Source organism: Somniosus microcephalus, chromosome 4 (genome assembly GCF_052327205.1).
Source record: "Somniosus microcephalus isolate GS21.2 chromosome 4, FLI_Smic_1.0, whole genome shotgun sequence".
Classification (NCBI taxonomy): domain Eukaryota; kingdom Metazoa; phylum Chordata; class Chondrichthyes; order Squaliformes; family Somniosidae; genus Somniosus; species Somniosus microcephalus.
This window is the reverse complement of record NC_140990.1, coordinates 175,021,575-175,041,710: the sequence shown is the minus strand read 5'-3', so window position 1 is coordinate 175,041,710 and position 20,136 is coordinate 175,021,575. Positions and strand designations below refer to the sequence as shown.

Sequence of the window (20,136 nt, the reverse complement as noted above, 5' to 3'; positions counted from 1 at the left end):
TTCTGCCTTGAATGGAGGGGACTAAGAGGTAATATTTTAGCGGTATGTAGGATAGTAACCAGCACGGAAAGGGTACATTCGGAAAACCATGTCAGAATTAAATGGTGACAGAGGGACAAAGATCAAGCCAGTGAAAGATGACTGATGTCAGGAACAACTTGACACAGAGTGATCACAACACAGGTAAATAGTGGAGGCAAAAACCTTGGAATCGCCAGAATATCACTATATATTGGGGCATACGGAACAATGGATTAGCATGACCATTTTTCAGCCTAAATAAAGTGTGCCTTTCCTGAAAACTATTACAAGGATGAATTACGTAGAATGTACAGCACAGAAACAGGCCATTCGGCCCAACTGGTCCATGCTGGTGTTTATGCTCCACACGAGCCTCCTCCCACCCCTCTTCATCTCACCCTATCAGCATAACCTTCTCTTCCTTTCTCCCTCATGTACTTATCTAGCTTCCCCTTAAATGTATCTATGCTATTCGCCTCAACCACTCCATGTGGTAGAGAGTTCAACACTCTAACCACTCGGAGTAAAGAAGTTTCTCTTGAATTCCCTATTGGGTTTATTAGTGACCAGCTGATATTTATGCCCCCTAGTTTTAGTCTCCCCCACAAATGGAAACATTTTGGGGGCGAAATTCATTATAGCCCTGTTTGGGGCACTAAATTTAAAAAGTTGAGAAAATTAGCGCCAGGCGCTAATGTTTCTAAACTTTTAAAAAATTCGGTTTTTCACTCCAGGAAGGAAGTGGAGCGCTAAATCAAGCGCTTCACTTCCTTCTTGGAGCGTAATCGGCAGCAGGCAGGGCGGAGACGTTAGCAGCGTTGCACACTAGGCCGTGCAGTGCTGCCGCGTTCAAAGGCTCCTTCGCTCCCTTAAACAGAAAGGTCGAGTATTATTTAAATGGTGATAGATTGGGAAATGCTGATGTACAAAGTACCTGGGTGTCCTTGTACACCAGTCACTGAAAGCAAACATGCAGATGCAGCAAGCAGTTAGGAAGGCAAATGGTATGTTGGCCTTCATTGCAAGAGGATTTGAGTACAGGAGCAAGAATGTCTTACTACAGTTGTACAGGGCCTTGGTGAGACCACACCTGGAGTACTGTGTGCAATTTTGGTCTCCTTATCTAAGAAAGGATATACTTGCCATAGAGGGAGTGCAGCGAAGGTTCACCAGACTGATTCCTGGGATGGCAGGACTGTCGTATGAGGAGAGATTGGGTCGACTAGGCCTGTATTCACTAGAGTTTAGAAGAATAAGAGGGGATCTCATTGAAACGTATAAAATTCTGACAGGGCTAGACAGACTGGATGCAGGGAGGATGTTTCCCCTGGCTGGGGGGGTCTAGAACGAGGGGTCACAGTCTCAGGATACGGGGTAGGACATTTAGGACTGAGGTGAGGAGAAATTTCACACTCAGAGGGTGATGAACCTGTGGAATTCTCTACCACAGAAGGCTGTGGAGGCCAAGTCAATGAATATATTTGAGAAGGAGATAGATTTCTAGACACAAAAGGCATCAAGGGGTATGGGGAGAGAGCAGGAATATGGTATTGAGATAGAGGATCAGCCATGATCATATTGAATGGCGGAGCAGGCTCGAAGGGCCGAATGGCCTACTCTTGCTCCTATTTTTCTATGTTTCTAAAAGAATGGACTAGAAACACAGAACTGTTCAGAAGGCATGCTAGGAAGCTTGGCCAAGTCTCGAACGGTATTTTGGATTATTATTATTGCTTCTGACTGATGAGGACTAACTGTTCAAGAGACTTGAAGTACTTTAGTTGAGATAAGGGTGAGGAGGTTACAGATAAGACAGCTGCCTGCCTAGACTTGGAAGACTGTGAGAAGCTGTAATGCACATTGGACAGCTGTTTCTGCAACCGCAAGAAAGATAGAAAACCGGTCATTTTGCAGTAAGTTCGAGGAGACAAAGAAGGAGCAAATCAAAGAAGATATAAAATGAAGAATTAACCCTTCAGTCTTCCGAAGCAGAACAACTGACCATTCCGAGTTTCACATTGTGCTACTGACTACGGTCATAAGCATTTCTATCTGTAAATACTGCCAATAAAACCAATCATTTAGAAATGTTTTCAGCCTCCGTTGATCCTTACCTCCCCGGTACCCTAAAGCAGTAAAGAGAGAATTAAATAAAAACTCTACATGAACCGTTCCAGGCTTTACCTCTCCTAGCTTATGGAGTCTATTGTTCAACAAAGCGCATTCGCAATCCTTGAGCGGGCTTCTTTAAGGTGGAAATATTCTTTAACATTCCACATCTTATCACCCCCTCGGTCTATCAGTGTCGCTTCTGCTCTTATAGGTTGCTGTATCTTGGAAGAGAGTGCTACAGGAAACCAAGCACATAATTAGCACTATATAACTTAAGGTAAAAGTTAAAGGCTCACACCAGCCCTGTGACTCACTGCGGAATCAAAAATGCACCCAGAGTGATATCGCCTCAGAAATCAAATACTTCTGCCTCATTGATGGGTGTTTCAAGATTACGTTTGATTGGTACCCCATCCACCACCTTAAACATTCACTCCCTCCGCCACCAGCGTACCGTGGCTGCAGTGTGTACCATCTACACGATGCACGGCAGCAACTCGCCAAGACTTCATCGGCAGCACCTCCCAAACCTGCGACCTCTGCCACCTAGAAGGACAAAGTCAGCAGGCGCATGGGGACACCGTCGCCTGCAAGTTTCGCTCCAAGTCACACACCATCCTGACTTGGAACTATATCGCCGTTCCTTCATCGTCGCCGTGTGAAAATCCTGGAACTCCCTCCCTAACAGCACTGTGGGAGTACCTTCACCACACGGACTGCAGCGGTTCACTAAAGCAGCTCATCACCACCTTCTCAAGGGCAATTAGAGATGGGTAATAAATGTTGGCCTTGCCAGCGACGCCCAAATCCCAGGAATGAATTAAAAAAATCACATCTGGAGAGCAATGGGGATGGGAGTGTTCAGGTGATTTCCCTAATCAAGACAACCATCCGATTGAAAATTAATTAAAAAAATTATGAATAATGTCAGAGTTTTATAACTATAAATAATCCAAAGGGTCAACTGTAAGGAGTACATCTTTTCTTCCGATCATAATCTATCCACATAAGGAAAGAAAAATGATTTTAACACGAGCCCCAAAAGATTCCCTCTTTTTTCTCATCATGCATTTCTTTCTCTTGTGTCGACTGCCTTAATGAGTGAAACACCGAAGGAACTGAGAGATAACACTCCCCAAAGACCAGCACAGGCAGCGATGGAGACACCTGACTGATAAATCAATAGTACGACAATTGACGCATTCAACACAAGGAAACAAACTGTGTATCAATCCAGTTTCTCGGATTGCAAATATTTGCTCCCAACAGGTCTCCCACGGCCCTATCTAAATCCTGTAGGATTATGATGAATCCCAAGGAAATCAACCTTGACTCCTTCCCACAAACCAACAATCAATCAGTGCCACTTTGCACATGTGCTGGTTTTCTTGCAAATCACTTAAGAATATCGTAGAAAGACAAAAATGATAAAACATGCACTTCAAGCTTTGAGCTAGGCCAGTCCAAATTGTCTGTGGTTCTGCTGCAGACTGACTGATAGAAAAAGAACATTTCTCTCGATACCTGGGATTGTTATTTATTTTGTTTTGGAGAGAAGCGAAAAAAAAAGACAGCAAAATTTTTCAGCACTGCCCCTTCTCAATAACGGTCAATCTTTCAATCAGAATTATTATTTTTGTTAGGTCTTGTAGCAGGACCTCGGAACTTGGTGTTGTAAGCAAAGAGTAGTGCCATAGCTATTGAAGATAAGACATGCGGCATTGCTTACTTAAAGCCCCATCCTGTCCCCCCAAGGACAATAGCAGCCACCAGGATGGAGCCTGCGATGGACCCTATTATAAGATTGGTTGCACTAGGACCTGTGACAAAGGATCATGGGAAGAAACAGCGTAAGAACCAACCACTGAGGTCACACTTGAGGGAAAACAATTTTTATTTATGCTAATTAGAAATGATCGAACAACAAACTTTTATCATTTCATTGTTAAACACTACACCATGCAAAAAACAAATCGTTAAGAAAATGAAACTGGCACATTCCCACTCTATAGCTTAAAGGAAAACAAGATCGGAGGGTTAAGTGACGATTAGATCTGTGAAGAGGAGTTGTCAGCTGAAAGCTCGGATTAACTAAGGCACCCAAAGACAACTGTACAACTGTGGATGTGTGGTGCCAAATCAGTTCCGGAATTTTCTACAGGGGAAGAAGACAGAGAGAGGGAGCGAGGGAATGGGAGAGGGGAGAAGAGAGACGGGGAGATTGAGAGAGAGAAGAGGGAGCAAGAAGCTGAGGAGAAAGAGGAAGATTGGGGAAGAAGATGTGAAGAAAGTTGGTGACCTCTTAATACTAAATTTTGATACTTCAAAAGATTAGGACTATACTTAATTTTTATTCTTGAAGATATGTTTCTTGTTGAAGATTTAACATGCACTAACTACATGAACTGATTTTCTCCTGAGGAGTTTTTTTCAATCCAACTAAATGTATATGTTTTAAGTGTTCAGAAGTCCACAATTAAATGTGGATAAATTAACTCAATAAGAAATGTCTGAGAACATTAGTTAACAGAGTTAAAGCCTGGAGCAGTCATACCATAACACTCTTGGGCCATGCAGTCACTTTCAAGTAGGCCCAAAGCAGGCCAGCGCCTCCATTACTGATTCATTAGCGTGATGCCCTCAGGATTGGAGGAATAGTTCCTAGAAAAGATGTGGACATACTTCGACAAATGCACCGGTCCAATGTAATACCCTATCCTCAGCAACTAAACTAGCTGGAAAAAGCGCTACTTCTAACAAACTTAAAATCGCAAACACAGTTGCCGTGACGACTCTGTACTGTACAGTGGTGACTTGCGAGTCCAAGGGCTTCGACAAAGAGCTGTGTTTGAGACTAGTTTGCAAGATGCCGCACCCCCTGGTTGAGTGGAACAATGTAGTCATTGCAATAGAAATGAGCTGCTGCGAGGGGTAGGGGCATGCTTCATTTTGCCGTTACTAGTGTTTGATCAGCCTGGTAACCCAATTTGCGATTGCTGTCCTCTCATCCATAGTCAATTGGTAGAGTCTAATTTAATTAGCAGCAAAGAAAATTAAATCAGCAAGTTACCACTGCACTGGCCCCATCATTAACCCCTTGCTCTGCCATTTCATTTCATATTCTTCCTGCCATACAGTGGTGGCTTTTTAAAAAAGATTATTTTTTTTCCAAGTGCCAAATGATGCAGAATGAGAGTCCATTTTTCGTGGCGGGTGCCACTGACCCTTGCGATCTACACTGAGAACATCCCCTGCATTTACTGCATTCGGTGACCTTACACCAGTCGTGACTGTGAGGGGAGATGGAGAGTTGGGTTGAAAACCAGATGAGCGGGAGTGAGTGGCGGAGATTTTCTCCCTGCCCTCAATCCGCCCAATTTCTCCCCGCTAAAACCGCCCAAGTGATTGTAGATCATCTGGATAATTGCAAGGGTCCAGATCAATTTTGGGCCAGCCTTCGTATCAACTCTGTGTGTGTTGCTGTGCCTCTTGACACTGCGGCTAGTTACTCGACTAGAACTTGTGGTTGGGTTTTGAAGTCCTCACTGTTTTTCCTTCTACCGAGAGACTCAATAGTTTAAGGCCTAGTGAAACAGCCTTCAGCAAAGGGCCAGAGCTGGTTGCTAGGACAGCTTGTTAGGACTGGACCATTTGAAAGCAGAACTAAAACACTGCTCAACTACTTCGTAATGTTTCTGCTGTTGTTTTTGTATCTTTTCCCCAATTTTTTTTTCTCTCTCATGCCCCACATGTCCCAGAAAGGAGAGGGTTTCAACACTACACGAGCAAATCACATGACACGGACACGGGTCAATCACATGACGCAGAAATACAGTCAACCACACTGACACAAAGCCAATAAGACGACACAAAGAAAGGCCTCAGGTGCATACATGTACCTCACACACTGGCACCAATACCGTACTCTGAGACCGAGAAGGATGCTTACTCTATTCCCCACCCTGTTCCTCCAAATATCACCCCCAGAGCCAGAATGGTCCCTGCCACTGCACCTATTAGCCTGTTAGTGGCCAAGCTCACTGTATAGAGGGAAAAAGGGATACTTTAAAGCAACACTGTCAACAGATAAACTCTACAAACCAAAAATAAAATCTGCATTTCCTTTAGAGTAAAATCTTTTTTAAATACAACTGCAGATTTTTTCTTAATGTAGATTATTCAAACAATTCATACTAATCTCATAATATAGAAAATTAAATGACTTATCCATAATTAACTGGCTTCCTACGAATGCTTTATTCCTGCAGAACTGCATTAATTTTTTTTTAAGTGAATGGAAAGAAAGCATTTTTACAGAGACGAACAGCTTAATCTTTTTTTGTGTGTCTGTGTGTGTTTTGATTCATGATTCCAAACCGACAAAATCACAGAAAGGCATTTGGTTCGAGCTTGCTGCACGGATGCAGTAACTCTAGGCTACAGGCATCTCAAAAGCAAGATTGAACACAGGCGAGGGCTAGGGTTCACGGGCAGCACACATAGGCCTGTTGTTAAAAGCCCCCCTTGGAAATAAATAAATAAAGTAACGAGCGGATTTCTTCATCTCTATTGATCAAACCCAAATGTGTCACAGAAATATGAACAGATGGGTACATCTGGGAATATATAATGACACCTTAGAAAATGAAATTAAAATGACTTGAATGTTACTTTGTGCTTCAAAGGATGACCTTTGTTGATTCTCCTTCCCCCTCCCTTTTTTCAGAAACATCACATGGTTTGACATTCTTAATGCATTTACCAAAATAACCCCTCTTGCCAACAAAATGAACCAGCTTAACCGCCCCATTTCGGAACTAATATTCCAGTTGCAAGTGGGTTTTGATTCGTTTTGATTCTATTTGTGTTCATCAGAGGTGAGGGTGCATTAGTGCTGGGGGACGGAGCGCTTTTCCACTTTGGTGACCTAGTTTTAGCATTGAGCAGCTCCCCCCCACCCCCAAGTCAGTTATACCTTGGGTAGTTGCAGAATAAAGTTCCCTCTACACTGGCCCATCAATAGGCCTCAACCACTACCCCCAGGGCCTCAACCCCAACCCTAAGGGGGCCTCAAGTTCAAACTCAAACCCAGGAGAGCCTCGACCCCAACTCCAAGAAGGCCTCAATTCCAACTGGGCATCAACCCCCAACACCAAGAGGGCCTCATCCCCCAACCCCAAATGGGCCTCATCCCCGACCGGACCTCAACCCTCACCCCAAGAGGGCTTCAACCCCAACCCCAAGAGGGCCCCAACCCCCAACCCCAAGAGGGCCTCATCCCCGACCGGACCTCAACCCTCACTCCAAGAGGGCCCCAACCCCCAACCCCGAGGGCCTCATCCCCGACCAGACCTCAAACCTCACCCGAAGAGGGCCACAACCCCCAACCCCAAGGGCCTCATCCCCGACCGGACCTCAACCCTCACCCCAAGAGGGCCTCAACCCCCAACCCCAAGAGGGCCTCATCCCCGACCGGACCTCAACCCTCACCCCAAGAGGGCCCCAACCCCAAGAGGACCTCAACCCTCACCCCAAGAGGGCCTCAACCCCCAACCCCAAAAGGGCCTCATCCCCGACTGGACCTCATCCCCCACCCCAAAGGCCTCAACCCCAACCCCAAGAGGGCCTCATCCCCAACCGGGCCTCAACCCCCACCCCAAAGGCCTCAACCCCCACCCCAAAGGCCTCAACCCCCAACCCCAAGAGGGCCTCAACCCCCACCTGAAGAGGGCCTCAACCCTTAACCCTAAGAGGGCCTCAACACCCAACGCTAAGAGGGTCTCAACCCCTAATCCTAAGAGGGCCTCAACCCCTAACCCTAAGAGGGCCTCAACCCCTAACCCTTAGAGGGCCTCAACACCTAACGCTAAGAGGGCCTCAACCCCTAATCCTAAGAGGGCCTCAACACCTAACGCTAAGAGGGCCTCAACACCTAACGCTAAGAGGGCCTCAGCACCTAACGCTAAGAGGGCCTCAACACCTAACGCTAAGAGGGCCTTAACCGCTAACCCTAAGGGCGCCCCCTTTACTGCACCAGTGTAACATTACCAAGTCCTACCCCAAAGTTTGCAGTGGCCTCGACAGAGCCGGCCATTCAGTATCGATTAGCATCGAATTGCTGGCAGTTTTGGGCTGTGAGCTTCCACCCTCTCCCCGCTATAAACTACATCGGGGGATCTTCATTTTACTTGGATCGCTCATGGCCATCAGCATGGGCTGGCTTCAAGCTCGTGTCCCAGAGGGGGGAAAGCACAGTGTGCTTCACTGGGGAAAAGGACAATTTAGCCGCCAATGTTTTGGGGACGGTGAATATCTATCACCCCCGCCCCCCACTTCTTTAGATGTTTTTCGCTACTTCCAGTGCTACATTCTCCAGTTGAAGGTCGGGCAGGGGGCCTGTTGCCAAGTCCGTTCTCACATCGCTCTGTAACTGGGACATCAGAACCGCCAGAAGGGGCCATTCGTTTTCCAACTGAGGCTGAGGTGCAGAGGGTAAGGTAATGGTTTCTTCTTAACATTTTAGCTTTCGCCTGCTGAGTGAGCTTCTGTTAGAAGGCTGGGAAAGTCAGTTCTGTTTACCAGACAGAGACTTTAGCTGATAAGCATTCGGCTGCAAGCTTTCTTTGTGACTGTGGCTGTCCACCGAGTGATCAAATCTTCCAAGGACACACCTACACAAGGCAAGCGATAACTCATCCAGCTGAATGATTTGATTGACATCTCAGTCAATGTAAAGCCTTGGTAAGGTGTATGGGAGGACTTCTTGTTAAAACTGAAGCCCAGCTAATTGTATGAGGTAATGTTTGAAACATGCGGATTCTCACGTAGCCAAAGCGCAAGAAAGGTATAAAAAGAGGTGTTAGAACAGATATTTCAGAATTCGACCAGGCTTGGCCAGCCCATCCCCTCCAGCTCGAGAACGTTGAATTCTCCAGTAATTTGTATTATTTTAAGTGTAATCACTCAGAGGCTTTTGCACTGGAAGTTCCTGTCAGCCAACTATGGAAAATGTGCAGCGCCCTCTCCAGAGCATCTGGGACCTGTGCGAACAGGGAAAGCAACTTATCTCATTAACCAATCAGACTGAAGAGTCGTTAGTGAGTAGCGCAGAGTCTAAACCAGGAACTGTCAGTTAGAACAGATCATTCAGTCAAATCAGGTACAGAAAGTGAAAGAAAGATTGGATTAAGAAAGAGAGAAAAAGAGATAGAAAGAAAAAGTTGAAAAAATAATTATTTAATTTTTTTACTCTACGCTGGTAAAAGTTAATTTTCAGTGCCAGAGAGGTTGTTTGGCAGTAATTAAGACTTATCACATCGTTAAAATGGTACTTACACTGGAATTGTCATGCCCTAACTTTTTCTGTTATCACACAGCTTGTGGAGGAGCAGGACATCTCGGACAGCAAGTTCCTGATTTCCGTGTTTAATTGCGCATGTGCGTTCGCCGGGAGTTGCTGTCCAATTTCCACGTAAATAACGGTGAGCGCTGTTAGCCTCACCGTTATTTCTAGCGCAAAATCTGGCCCCAACTATTGTATGCTTAACTCCTATGAAAGCCAACCTTTGAACCCGATTATCCTGTGGAATAACTTATAAACTTATAAGTAAAAACATCCATTCCCTAACAAGAGGCTTATCAGGGAATAATCACAGGATCTGCCTGAATTTGTTGAAAGCAAATATATTTACACAGCAACGTTTTACAAACAGGGTTGAATGGGCCCGATGCCTAATTGTGTCCAATAATTTTTTTCCTTTGTGCGGGTGTGTGGGGCAAATATATCCGGACTTTCACTGCAGTACATTCGCTGTTCATGAACAGATTGCTCAACCCATTAAACTGTTTGGTCAAACATCTGCCCAAGCTATAAGTCCACAGCATTATTCTCACGTCGACATCCTTTCACTCAGTGCGGATCTAATTATTGCTCAGGACATCTGTGCCCCCTTTACTGTCATTATTTGCGCCAGTGAATGCTGCAGTTCTGTGACCCTAATTTGTTAGCCTCAGCTCCGCACCAATGCAACCCCCACACCACCGCCTGCCCGCCACCACCCAAAGAAATAGATTAAGAATAAAATCAATAATGATCTTTCAGAACAAGAGATATTTATCCAAAAAAATATTGAGGACAGTCACACCTAAAGGAGGTATGTAAAACTCAAGCTAATGATAAACAGAATGAGAGCGAGAGGCAATGGGTTCGGTCCCCAGCCCACATTTCTCTTTGCTGCTTTGTGCTGGGGCGCACATCCACAGGAAGTCAGTGGTCCTCCAGTACTTCGCCTGAACGGCCATTCGTAACGGATCAACCTAGGCATGAGTCTTGGCAGATTACTAAACTACGGAGGCATCACAGCCGACCTTGCTTCTGTCCGTACCCGGCGTTGGCATGAGTGCCCTTTCCAGCCGGGGCCACTGGAGAGTGTTTGGCACCGGCAGCCTTGACTGATTTTTCTCCTTTCCAGCTTCGGGCACTGAGAGCTGGTTGTCGTGTCCCAGTCATCTACTTGGTTGAGATCAGCTAACTCAGCAAGGATCTCAGGGGTCAGACCCAGGTGTGCCTGACCTATAACTAATGGATCAGAGATCCAAGGATTTATTTTTTCAAACAGTGGCTGTTAACTAAACTGCCTGGCCAAAATTTCATGGGCTTTTCAAAGTTTGGGTGACCAATCGCAAGGATCCTAACATAATTTAAGTGACCAATCACAAGAATCCCAACATCATTTGGGTGGCCAATCACAAGGGTCCTAACATGATGGGTGGCCAGGCATCCAAGAGTTTAACACTGACATATTAGAAAACTAGCATGGTAACAGCAATCTCACACAGAGAGCACAAACAGGAGGGCTGGTGTAGGAACTGGAAATGTCACACTGATGCAACTCTTCTGAGATTGAGACTAGGGTACATTTCCTCTGTGTGCTTTGACAGAGAAACAGTAAATGCATTAATAAAGAGCTATCTTACAATCTCTTTACAAACAGCGCCCAGAGGAAACCTTCCCTACACTGGCAGCAGATCAGAGGGAGCTTTACTCTACATCAAACCTGTTCTCTAACTGACCTGGGAGAGCTCGATGCTGAACTTGAAACTGAGGTTGTTCTCCTTAGAGCAGAGAAGGTTAAAGGGAGATTTGATAGATGTGTTCAAAATCAAGAAAGGTTTTGATAGAGTAAATAAGGAAAAGTTGTTTCCAGGAGGGTTGGCAGGAGGGTCGGTAACCAGAGGCCACAGATTTAAGGTAATTGGCAAAAGAACCAAAGGGAGATGAGGAGAATTTTCTTTACTCAGCAAACTATTATGATCTGGAATGCACTGCCTGAAAGGGTGGGGGATGCAGATTCAATAGTAACTTTCAAATGGGAATTGGATAAATACTTGAAAAGGAAAGATTTGCAGGGCTATGGGGAAAGAGCGGTGGAGTGGGACTAATTGGAGAACTCTTTCAAAGAGCTGGCACAGGCATGATGGGCCAAATGGCCTCTTGTACTGTATCATTCTATGATTTTGTGAAATAATCAAATCCCCCTCAGCACCTTCACGAGCACAAAGGTTCACAACAATAAAACCAGTATGTGCAATAGCGCAGCTGAAAATGGGAAGAAATCTCCACTGTTTTTTAAATTAAAATTGCAGGTAATAATTTCAGGGCTATAATTTAATCTTGGGGGGGTCAGCTGACCGTGAAAAATCTTCATGAGCTCAGTTGTTGCCACTGATTAAATTACAGCCTGGTAATTTTTTTCCTACAATTCAATATTTTCTATTTAATCCGTCACTGAAGCTCTGTTATTTTATATAGTAATGTCTCTAATGTTATTACAACTTATTACCTCGTACCACATAAGATGACCAATATTGTGCCTCCAGTCATGACTGTGATCAGTGTTGTGTCATATAATGGTTGATATAATGCTCCATATCAAGGTACTTCCTGTGTTACTCAGTGCAGAAGCCTGCACTGGGTGAATGGCTCTGGAAAACTGCATACAAGGTGTGTGCAAGGCTCACTGGATACCTGAAAAAGCTATCCAAATTTGGCGAACCACCCATAACGTGACCCTTAATTAAAAAATATATATATCCTGACGACCCACTTGCTGTGTTACCCATGCCCTCCCCTCCCCCTACGCTGGAGAATTCCCCGGTACTGAAAAGACGACCTATTAGTCCTTCACTGGTTGTTGGCGCCCAGAATTCTGCCCCTGGCACTCCTGCCGTGCCAGATGCAACGCACCGGTGGTGACCAAAACTTACTCGAATCGCCGCTTTTGTGTTATCGGGCGAGGCCAGCTCACCCCTTCACAGGTTTGTGGTGCGTTCAAACAGTGCTGCCTGTTGCTGCCCCCACCCCCCACCCAACTGGTTTCCCCTCCTCATTAAGACCCCTCTCTATTTCTTGAACTGAGAGGGAAGGCATGACGATCTGTTCCTGTCTCTCTGGTCAAGCTCACTGATATGAGAGAGCACAGTCTGCGGGTCTGCCCCTTGCCCCACCCTTTCTTTCTTGTCCTTAGAGGAGGCCTCTCCTCTAGTTTGTGTCCTTCACAAGATGGTGGGTGAAGTAAAACTTAGTGTGGTTTAGGCCAACACACTGCAGATGCTCTGATGTGAAGATGAAATGAGCATTCCACCTTCCTCTAAATCTGCCTCGTTACCCTGTGAGAGTGGCTGAGATGGGGGATCTCAGCACACCGCGGATGCAGGCCATGAATCCATGTGCTGGCAGTCGGTGGCCTTGTTAGTTGACAAACAAACCCTATTATCCAGCAGCACTATTGATACATGTCCAGTGTCATTTGATATCCCCTGCCTTCAGTCATGGTGCTAACCCCCTGCTCATCTGTAGTCCACTCAATCACAGAACAGATTCACAGAATCGGACAGCATAGAAGGAGGCCATTAGGCCCATCGTGCCTGTGTCGACTCTTTGAAAGAGCTATCCAATTAGTCCCACTCCCCCCAGCTCTTTCCCCATAGCCCTGCCAATTTTTACTTTTCAATGTGGCACAATGGCAGCCAACTTATAAAATATCTATTATCAGATATGTATGCAATAACAATAGCTCGCCACCACAATACAGAAATAAAATGATAGAGCATCTCAGGGATGGATCTATAAGGAGAGTGTAGTCCTCTCTTGGTTTAGACTTACGTTAGACCTCAATACCAACCCCAAGATCACACAAAGGCCTTTCAAATACAGTGTGCACTCCTTTAAACTCGCACTTATCAGAAGCCAAGCAAAATCTGCCAATTAAAAGGAGTTTGGCATGAAAGGGGTCTAGAGTCGGATTGAGTTGGCGTTTTTTTCTCCTGCACTTCTTAACTGTAAAGGTTAAAGAAAATAGGGTCCAAACACAAACTCCTCACTCGTGCAGAGCTGAGATGGCTGACCGCATTTCAAAGCGAGTGCACTGGATAAACAAGAGAATTCTTGTATAGTCTGTCGAAAGGTCATTGACCTAAAACATGGGCTCCGCTATTAACAGGGGGATGGGGGAGGCAGTTTTGCGGTCAGGAAACCCGGAAGAACGGGTTTCCCTCAGGTCTTGCCGAATTTAACGGCAGGACCTGATTAGCATTTTTCAATTCCATTTCCCAGCAACAGCAAGCCAGATTGAGAGGCTAGCTGGCTATCGGGTGCGTAAGCCTTCGGCACCAGGCCACAGCCGGGGAATGGAGAGGAGGGTGGGAGAGATCGGGGCTTGGTTGGGCCACTGATGGGGGTGGGCGGGCCCAGAGAGATCAGGGAGGAGGGGAAAACATTGCGGGGGGCCTGTGGAGGACATGGGAGGGGGCGGGAAGAGACCGCGGAGGACATCGGATCGCAGGGGGAGGGGAGGGGGGCGGTGGTCTGATCGCTGGGGAGGTTAACAGGTTTGCTTCAGGGGCCGGGGGTAGCACTCCTGCTCCTCCTGACCCACAAGCAGTACTGGAAAAGCACTTATCTCTTCCATGCTGCAGTCCTCGTCTCCCTTTAGCTGCCGGGTTTCCCGAGGCCTGGGAAACCCGGCCGGCCAGCATTAAAGCTGGAACAGAGAACAAATCTGAGGCACACAGCCTCTTTAAAATATTTAAATGAGTGACCTGCAATGTTATTGTAAGGAAAAAGGGTGAATCTTTATATTGTCCTAATGTAAGCTTTTAGCCTTTGTTTATTAAGTAGGGAAGTATGATTCTTAAATTATACAACAGGCAGAATTGGTCTCTTTGTTCAATTAGGAGGGCGGCCTTGAAGATAAGCACCTGCCTGAGAAAGACCATTGATCGGGAAAATTAGTGATGGTGGCCAAGTTAGGGAGCTACGGATCTATGGCTGCAAGGACAGAACATAATTAGATCACTAATGAATGATGCATAATATGAAACATGCGAATTGTCACGTAGAAGGGGTGAGAAAAAGGTTTAAAAATGGGGTGTTGGAACAGATACTTTAGAATTTGATTAAGGTCTGATCAACCTGTGTACCGAGCTCTGAACGGTAAAGTATTTGAATTCTCCAGCTAAAACTTGCCAGGTTTGGTAGCAGGTGCTGCTGTTACGTGTATGTTTATTTATTGTATGCTTAATAAACTGGTGACATCTGACATTCAATGTTGCGAACCCAATTAATTTGAGGATAAATTATATGTAACAACGCAATCAATTACCCCTCCTCTAACTGTTCTACCAATTCAAATACATGGAAAGTCGTGTTTGGTGTATTTGTTTTCCCACTATAATAATGGCTTGGTTGAGACATCTTAAAATCTGAGCCTCAATATTGTGAACTTTGCAGGCACCTGCACTGATCCTTAGTTGCATTTTTTTGTAGGTTCAGCCTTCATAGCATGAGCTGGAGATGGTTCAATGACCAAACCCCTCCAATCATCTTCTTTATTCAATGTCCAATCCCCTCCAGTACTCTTTATTCAATGTCCAATCCCCACAAGTCCTCTTCATTCAATGTCCAATCTCCTCCAATCTTCCTCTTTATTCAATGTCCAATCCCCTCCAATCATCTTCTTTATTTAATGTCCAATCCCCACCAGTCCTCTTCATTCAATGTCCAATCTCCTCCAATCCTCCTCTTTATTCAATGTCCAATCCCCACAAGTCCTCTTCATTCAATGTCCAATCTCCTCCAATCCTCCTCTTTATTCAATGTCCAATCCCCTCCAATCATCTTCTTTATTTAATGTCCAATCCCCACCAGTCCTCTTCATTCAATGTCCAATCCCCTCCAATCCTCCTCTTTATTCAATGTCCAATCACCTCCAATCATCCTCCATATTCAATGGCCTATCCCCTCCAATGCTTCTCTTGATTCAATGTCCAATCCCCTCCAATCATCTTCTTTATTCAATGTCCAATCCCCTCCAATCCTCCTCTTTATTCAATGTCCAATCACCTCCAGTCATCCTCTTTATTCAATGTCCAATCACCTCCAGTCATCTTCTTTATTCAATTTCCAATCCCCTCCAATCCTCCTCTTTATTCAATGTCCAATCACCTCCAGTCGTCCTCTTTATTCAATGTCCAATCCCCTCCAATCCTCCTCTTTATTCAATGTCCAATCCCCTCCTGTCATCCTCTTTATTCACTGTCCAATCCTCTCCAGTCATCCTCTTTATTCAATGTCCAATCCCCTTCAATCCTCCTCTTTATTCAATGTCCAATCCCCTCCAATCCACATCTTTATTTAATGTCCAATCCCCTCCAATCCTTCTCTTTATTCAATGTCCAATCCCCTCCAATCCTCCTCTTTATTCAATGTCCAATCCCCTCCAATCCACCTCTTTATTCAATGTCCAATCCCCTCCAATCCTCTTCTTTATTCAATGTCCAATCCCCTCCGCTCTTCCTCTTTATCCAATGTCCAATCCCCTCCAATCCACCTCTTTATTCAATGTCCAATCCCCTCCAATCCTCCTCTTTATTCAATGTCCAATCCCCTCCGGTCTTCCTCTTTATCCAATGTCCAATCCCCTCCAATCCTTCTCTTTATTCAATGTCCAATCCCCTCCAATCCTCCTCTTTATTCAATGTCCAATCCCCTCCAATCTTCCTCTTTATTCACTGTCCAATCCCCTCCGGTCATCCTCTTTATTCAATGTCCAATCCCCTCCAATCCTCCTCTTTATTCAATGTCCAATCCCCTCCAGTCCTCCTATTTATTCAATGTCCAATCTCCTCCAATCCTTCTCTTTATTCAATGTCTAATCCCGTCTGCTCAGCCTCTTTATTCAATGTCCAATCCCCTCCAATCCTCCTCTTTATTCAATGTCCAATCTCCTCCAATCCTCCTCTTTATTCAATGTCCAATCCCCTCCAATCCTAGAAACATAGAAGATAGGAGTAGGAGTAGGACATTCGGCCCCTCGAGCCTGCTCCACCATTCAATGTGATCATGGCTAATCATCCAAATTCAGTACCCGGTCCCTGCTTCCTCCTCATACCCCTTGATCCCTTTAGCCTTAAGAAATATATCCAACTCCTTCTTGAATATATTTAATGAATTGGCCTCAACTGCCTTCTGTGGCAGGGAATTCCACAGGTTCACCACTCTCTGGGTGAAGAAATTCCTCCTCGTTTCTGTCCAAAATGACATACCCTTTATTCTTAGACTGTGACCCCTGGTTCTGGACTCCCCGACCATCGGGAACATCGTTCCTGCATCTAGTCTGTCCAGTGCTGTCAAAATTTTATAAGTTTCAATGAGATCCCCTCTCATTCTTCGAAACTCCAGCGAGTACAAGCCCAATCGACCCAATCTCTCCTCATACGTCATTCCTGCCATTCCAGGTATCAGCCTGGTGAATCTTCGCTGAACTCCTTCCATGGCAAGAACATCCGTCCTCAGATAAGGCGACCAAAACTGCACACAATACTCAAGATGTGGTCTCACCAAGGCCCTGTACAACTGCAGCAAGACGTCCTTGTTCCTGTACTCAAAGCCTCTTGCTACGAAGGCCAACATACCATTTGCCTTCTTAACCACCTGCTGCACCTTCATGCTTACCTTCAGCGACTGGTGCGCAAGGACACCCAGGTCTCGTTGCACTTCCCCTTCGCCCAATCTATTGCCATTCAGATAATAATCTTCCTTCCTGTTTTTACCACCAAAGTGGATAACCTCACATTTATCCACGTTATATTGCATCTGCCATGCTTCTGCCCAATCACCCAACCTGTCCAAATCATCCTGGAGTTTCTCGGCATCCTCCTCACAGCCCACCCAGCTTTGTGTCGTCTGCAAATTTGGAGATATTACATCTAGTTCCCTTGTCTAGATCATTAATATATATTGTGAATAGCTGGGGTCCAAGGACTGATCCCTGCGGTACCCCACTAGTCACTGCCTGCCACTCGGAAAAAGACCCGTTTATTCCAACTCTTTGCTTTCTGTCTGCCAACCAGTTTTCTAACCACGTCAATACCTTGCCCCCAGCCCCATGTTCCTTAACTTTACACAGTAATCTCTTATGCGGGACATTATCGAAAGCCTTCTGACAGTCCAAATATACCACATCCACTGGTTCTCCCTTATCTATTTTACCAGTTACATCCTCAAAAAATTCCAGTAGATTAGTCACGCACGATTTACCTTTTGTAAATAAATGTTGACTTTGTCCGATCGTGTCACTGTTTTCCAAGAGCTCAGCTATTACATCTTTTATAATGGACTCTAGCATTTTCCGCACTACCGATGTCAGGCTCCTCCTCTTTATTCAATGTCGAATCCCCTCCGGTCATCCTCTTTATTCAATGTCCAATCCCCTTCAATCCTCCTCTTTATTCAATGTCCAATCCACATCTTTATTTAATGTCCAATCCCCTCCAATCCTTCTCTTTATTCAATGTCCAATCCCCTCCAATCCTCCTCTTTATTCAATGTCCAATCCCCTCCAATCCACCTCTTTATTCAATGTCCAATCCCCTCCAATCCTCTTCTTTATTCAATGTCCAATCCCCTCCGCTCTTCCTCTTTATCCAATGTCCAATCCCCTCCAATCCACCTCTTTATTCAATGTCCAAACCCCTCCAATCCTCCTCTTTATTCAATGTCCAATCCCCTCCGGTCTTCCTCTTTATCCAATGTCCAATCCCCTCCAATCCTTCTCTTTATTCAATGTCCAATCCCCTCCAATCCTCCTCTTTATTCAATGTCCAATCCCCTCCAATCTTCCTCTTTATTCACTGTCCAATCCCCTCCGGTCATCCTCTTTATTCAATGTCCAATCCCCTCCAATCCTCCTCTTTATTCAATGTCCAATCCTCTCCAATCCTCCTCTTTATTCAATGTCCAATCACCTCCAGTCATCCTCTTTATTCAATGTCCAATCACCTCCAGTCATCTTCTTTATTCAATGTCCAATCCCCTCCAATCCTCCTCTTTATTCAATGTCCAATCCCCTCCTGTCATCCTCTTTATTCACTGTCCAATCCTCTCCAGTCATCCTCTTTATTCAATGTCCAATCCCCTTCAATCCTCCTCTTTATTCAATGTCCAATCCCCTCCAATCCACATCTTTATTTAATGTCCAATCCCCTCCAATCCTTCTCTTTATTCAATGTCCAATCCCCTCCAATCCTCCTCTTTATTCAATGTCCAATCCCCTCCAATCCACCTCTTTATTCAATGTCCAATCCCCTCCAATCCTCTTCTTTATTCAATGTCCAATCCCCTCCGCTCTTCCTCTTTATCCAATGTCCAATCCCCTCCAATCCACCTCTTTATTCAATGTCCAATCCCCTCCAATCCTCCTCTTTATTCAATGTCCAATCCCCTCCGGTCTTCCTCTTTATCCAATGTCCAATCCCCTCCAATCCTTCTCTTTATTCAATGTCCAATCCCCTCCAATCCTCCTCTTTATTCAATGTCCAATCCCCTCCAATCTTCCTCTTTATTCACTGTCCAATCCCCTCCGGTCATCCTCTTTATTCACTGTCCAATCCCCTCCAATCCTCCTCTTTATTCAATGTCCAATCCCCTCCAGTCCTCCTATTTATTCAATGTCCAATCTCCTCCAATCCTTCTCTTTATTCAATGTCTAATCCCGTCTGCTCAGCCTCTTTATTCAATGTCCAATCCCCTCCAATCCTCCTCTTTATTCAATGTCCAATCTCCTCCAATCCTCCTCTTTATTCAATGTCCAATCCCCTCCAATCCTAGAAACATAGAAGATAGGAGTAGGAGTAGGACATTCGGCCCCTCGAGCCTGCTCCACCATTCAATGTGATCATGGCTGATCATCCAAATTCAGTACCCGGTCCCTGCTTCCTCCTCATACCCCTTGATCCCTTTAGCCTTAAGAAATATATCCAACTCCTTCTTGAATATATTTAATGAATTGGCCTCAACTGCCTTCTGTGGCAGGGAATTCCACAGGTTCACCACTCTCTGGGTGAAGAAATTCCTCCTCGTTTCTGTCCAAAATGACATACCCTTTATTCTTAGACTGTGACCCCTGGTTCTGGACTCCCCGACCATCGGGAACATCGTTCCTGCATCTAGTCTGTCCAGTGCTGTCAAAATTTTATAAGTTTCAATGAGATCCCCTCTCATTCTTCGAAACTCCAGCGAGTACAAGCCCAATCGACCCAATCTCTCCTCATACGTCATTCCTGCCATTCCAGGTATCAGCCTGGTGAATCTTCGCTGAACTCCTTCCATGGCAAGAACATCCGTCCTCAGATAAGGCGACCAAAACTGCACACAATACTCAAGATGTGGTCTCACCAAGGCCCTGTACAACTGCAGCAAGACGTCCTTGTTCCTGTACTCAAAGCCTCTTGCTACGAAGGCCAACATACCATTTGCCTTCTTAACCACCTGCTGCACCTTCATGCTTACCTTCAGCGACTGGTGCGCAAGGACACCCAGGTCTCGTTGCACTTCCCCTTCGCCCAATCTATTGCCATTCAGATAATAATCTTCCTTCCTGTTTTTACCACCAAAGTGGATAACCTCACATTTATCCACGTTATATTGCATCTGCCATGCTTCTG

The 20,136-nt window shown here is 45.3% G+C and overlaps 1 protein-coding gene across 3 annotated transcripts in view; it reads right to left on the bottom strand.

Moving 5' to 3' along the window:
* Positions 1-20,136, bottom strand: part of LOC147119998 (disintegrin and metalloproteinase domain-containing protein 23-like) — a 576,022-nt gene that overhangs the window by 24,888 nt on the left and 530,998 nt on the right. Inside the window, exon 25 of one of the 3 annotated variants that reach the window (XM_085985478.1) lies at positions 3,863-3,953. The exons of 1 other annotated variant lie outside the window; for it this stretch is intronic. In XM_085985478.1, coding sequence (XP_085841604.1) covers positions 3,863-3,953 — 91 coding nt within the window. Of the gene's footprint in view, positions 1-3,858; positions 3,954-20,136 lie in introns of those variants that run through there. One more of the 3 variants, XM_085985480.1, reaches the window with a different exon arrangement.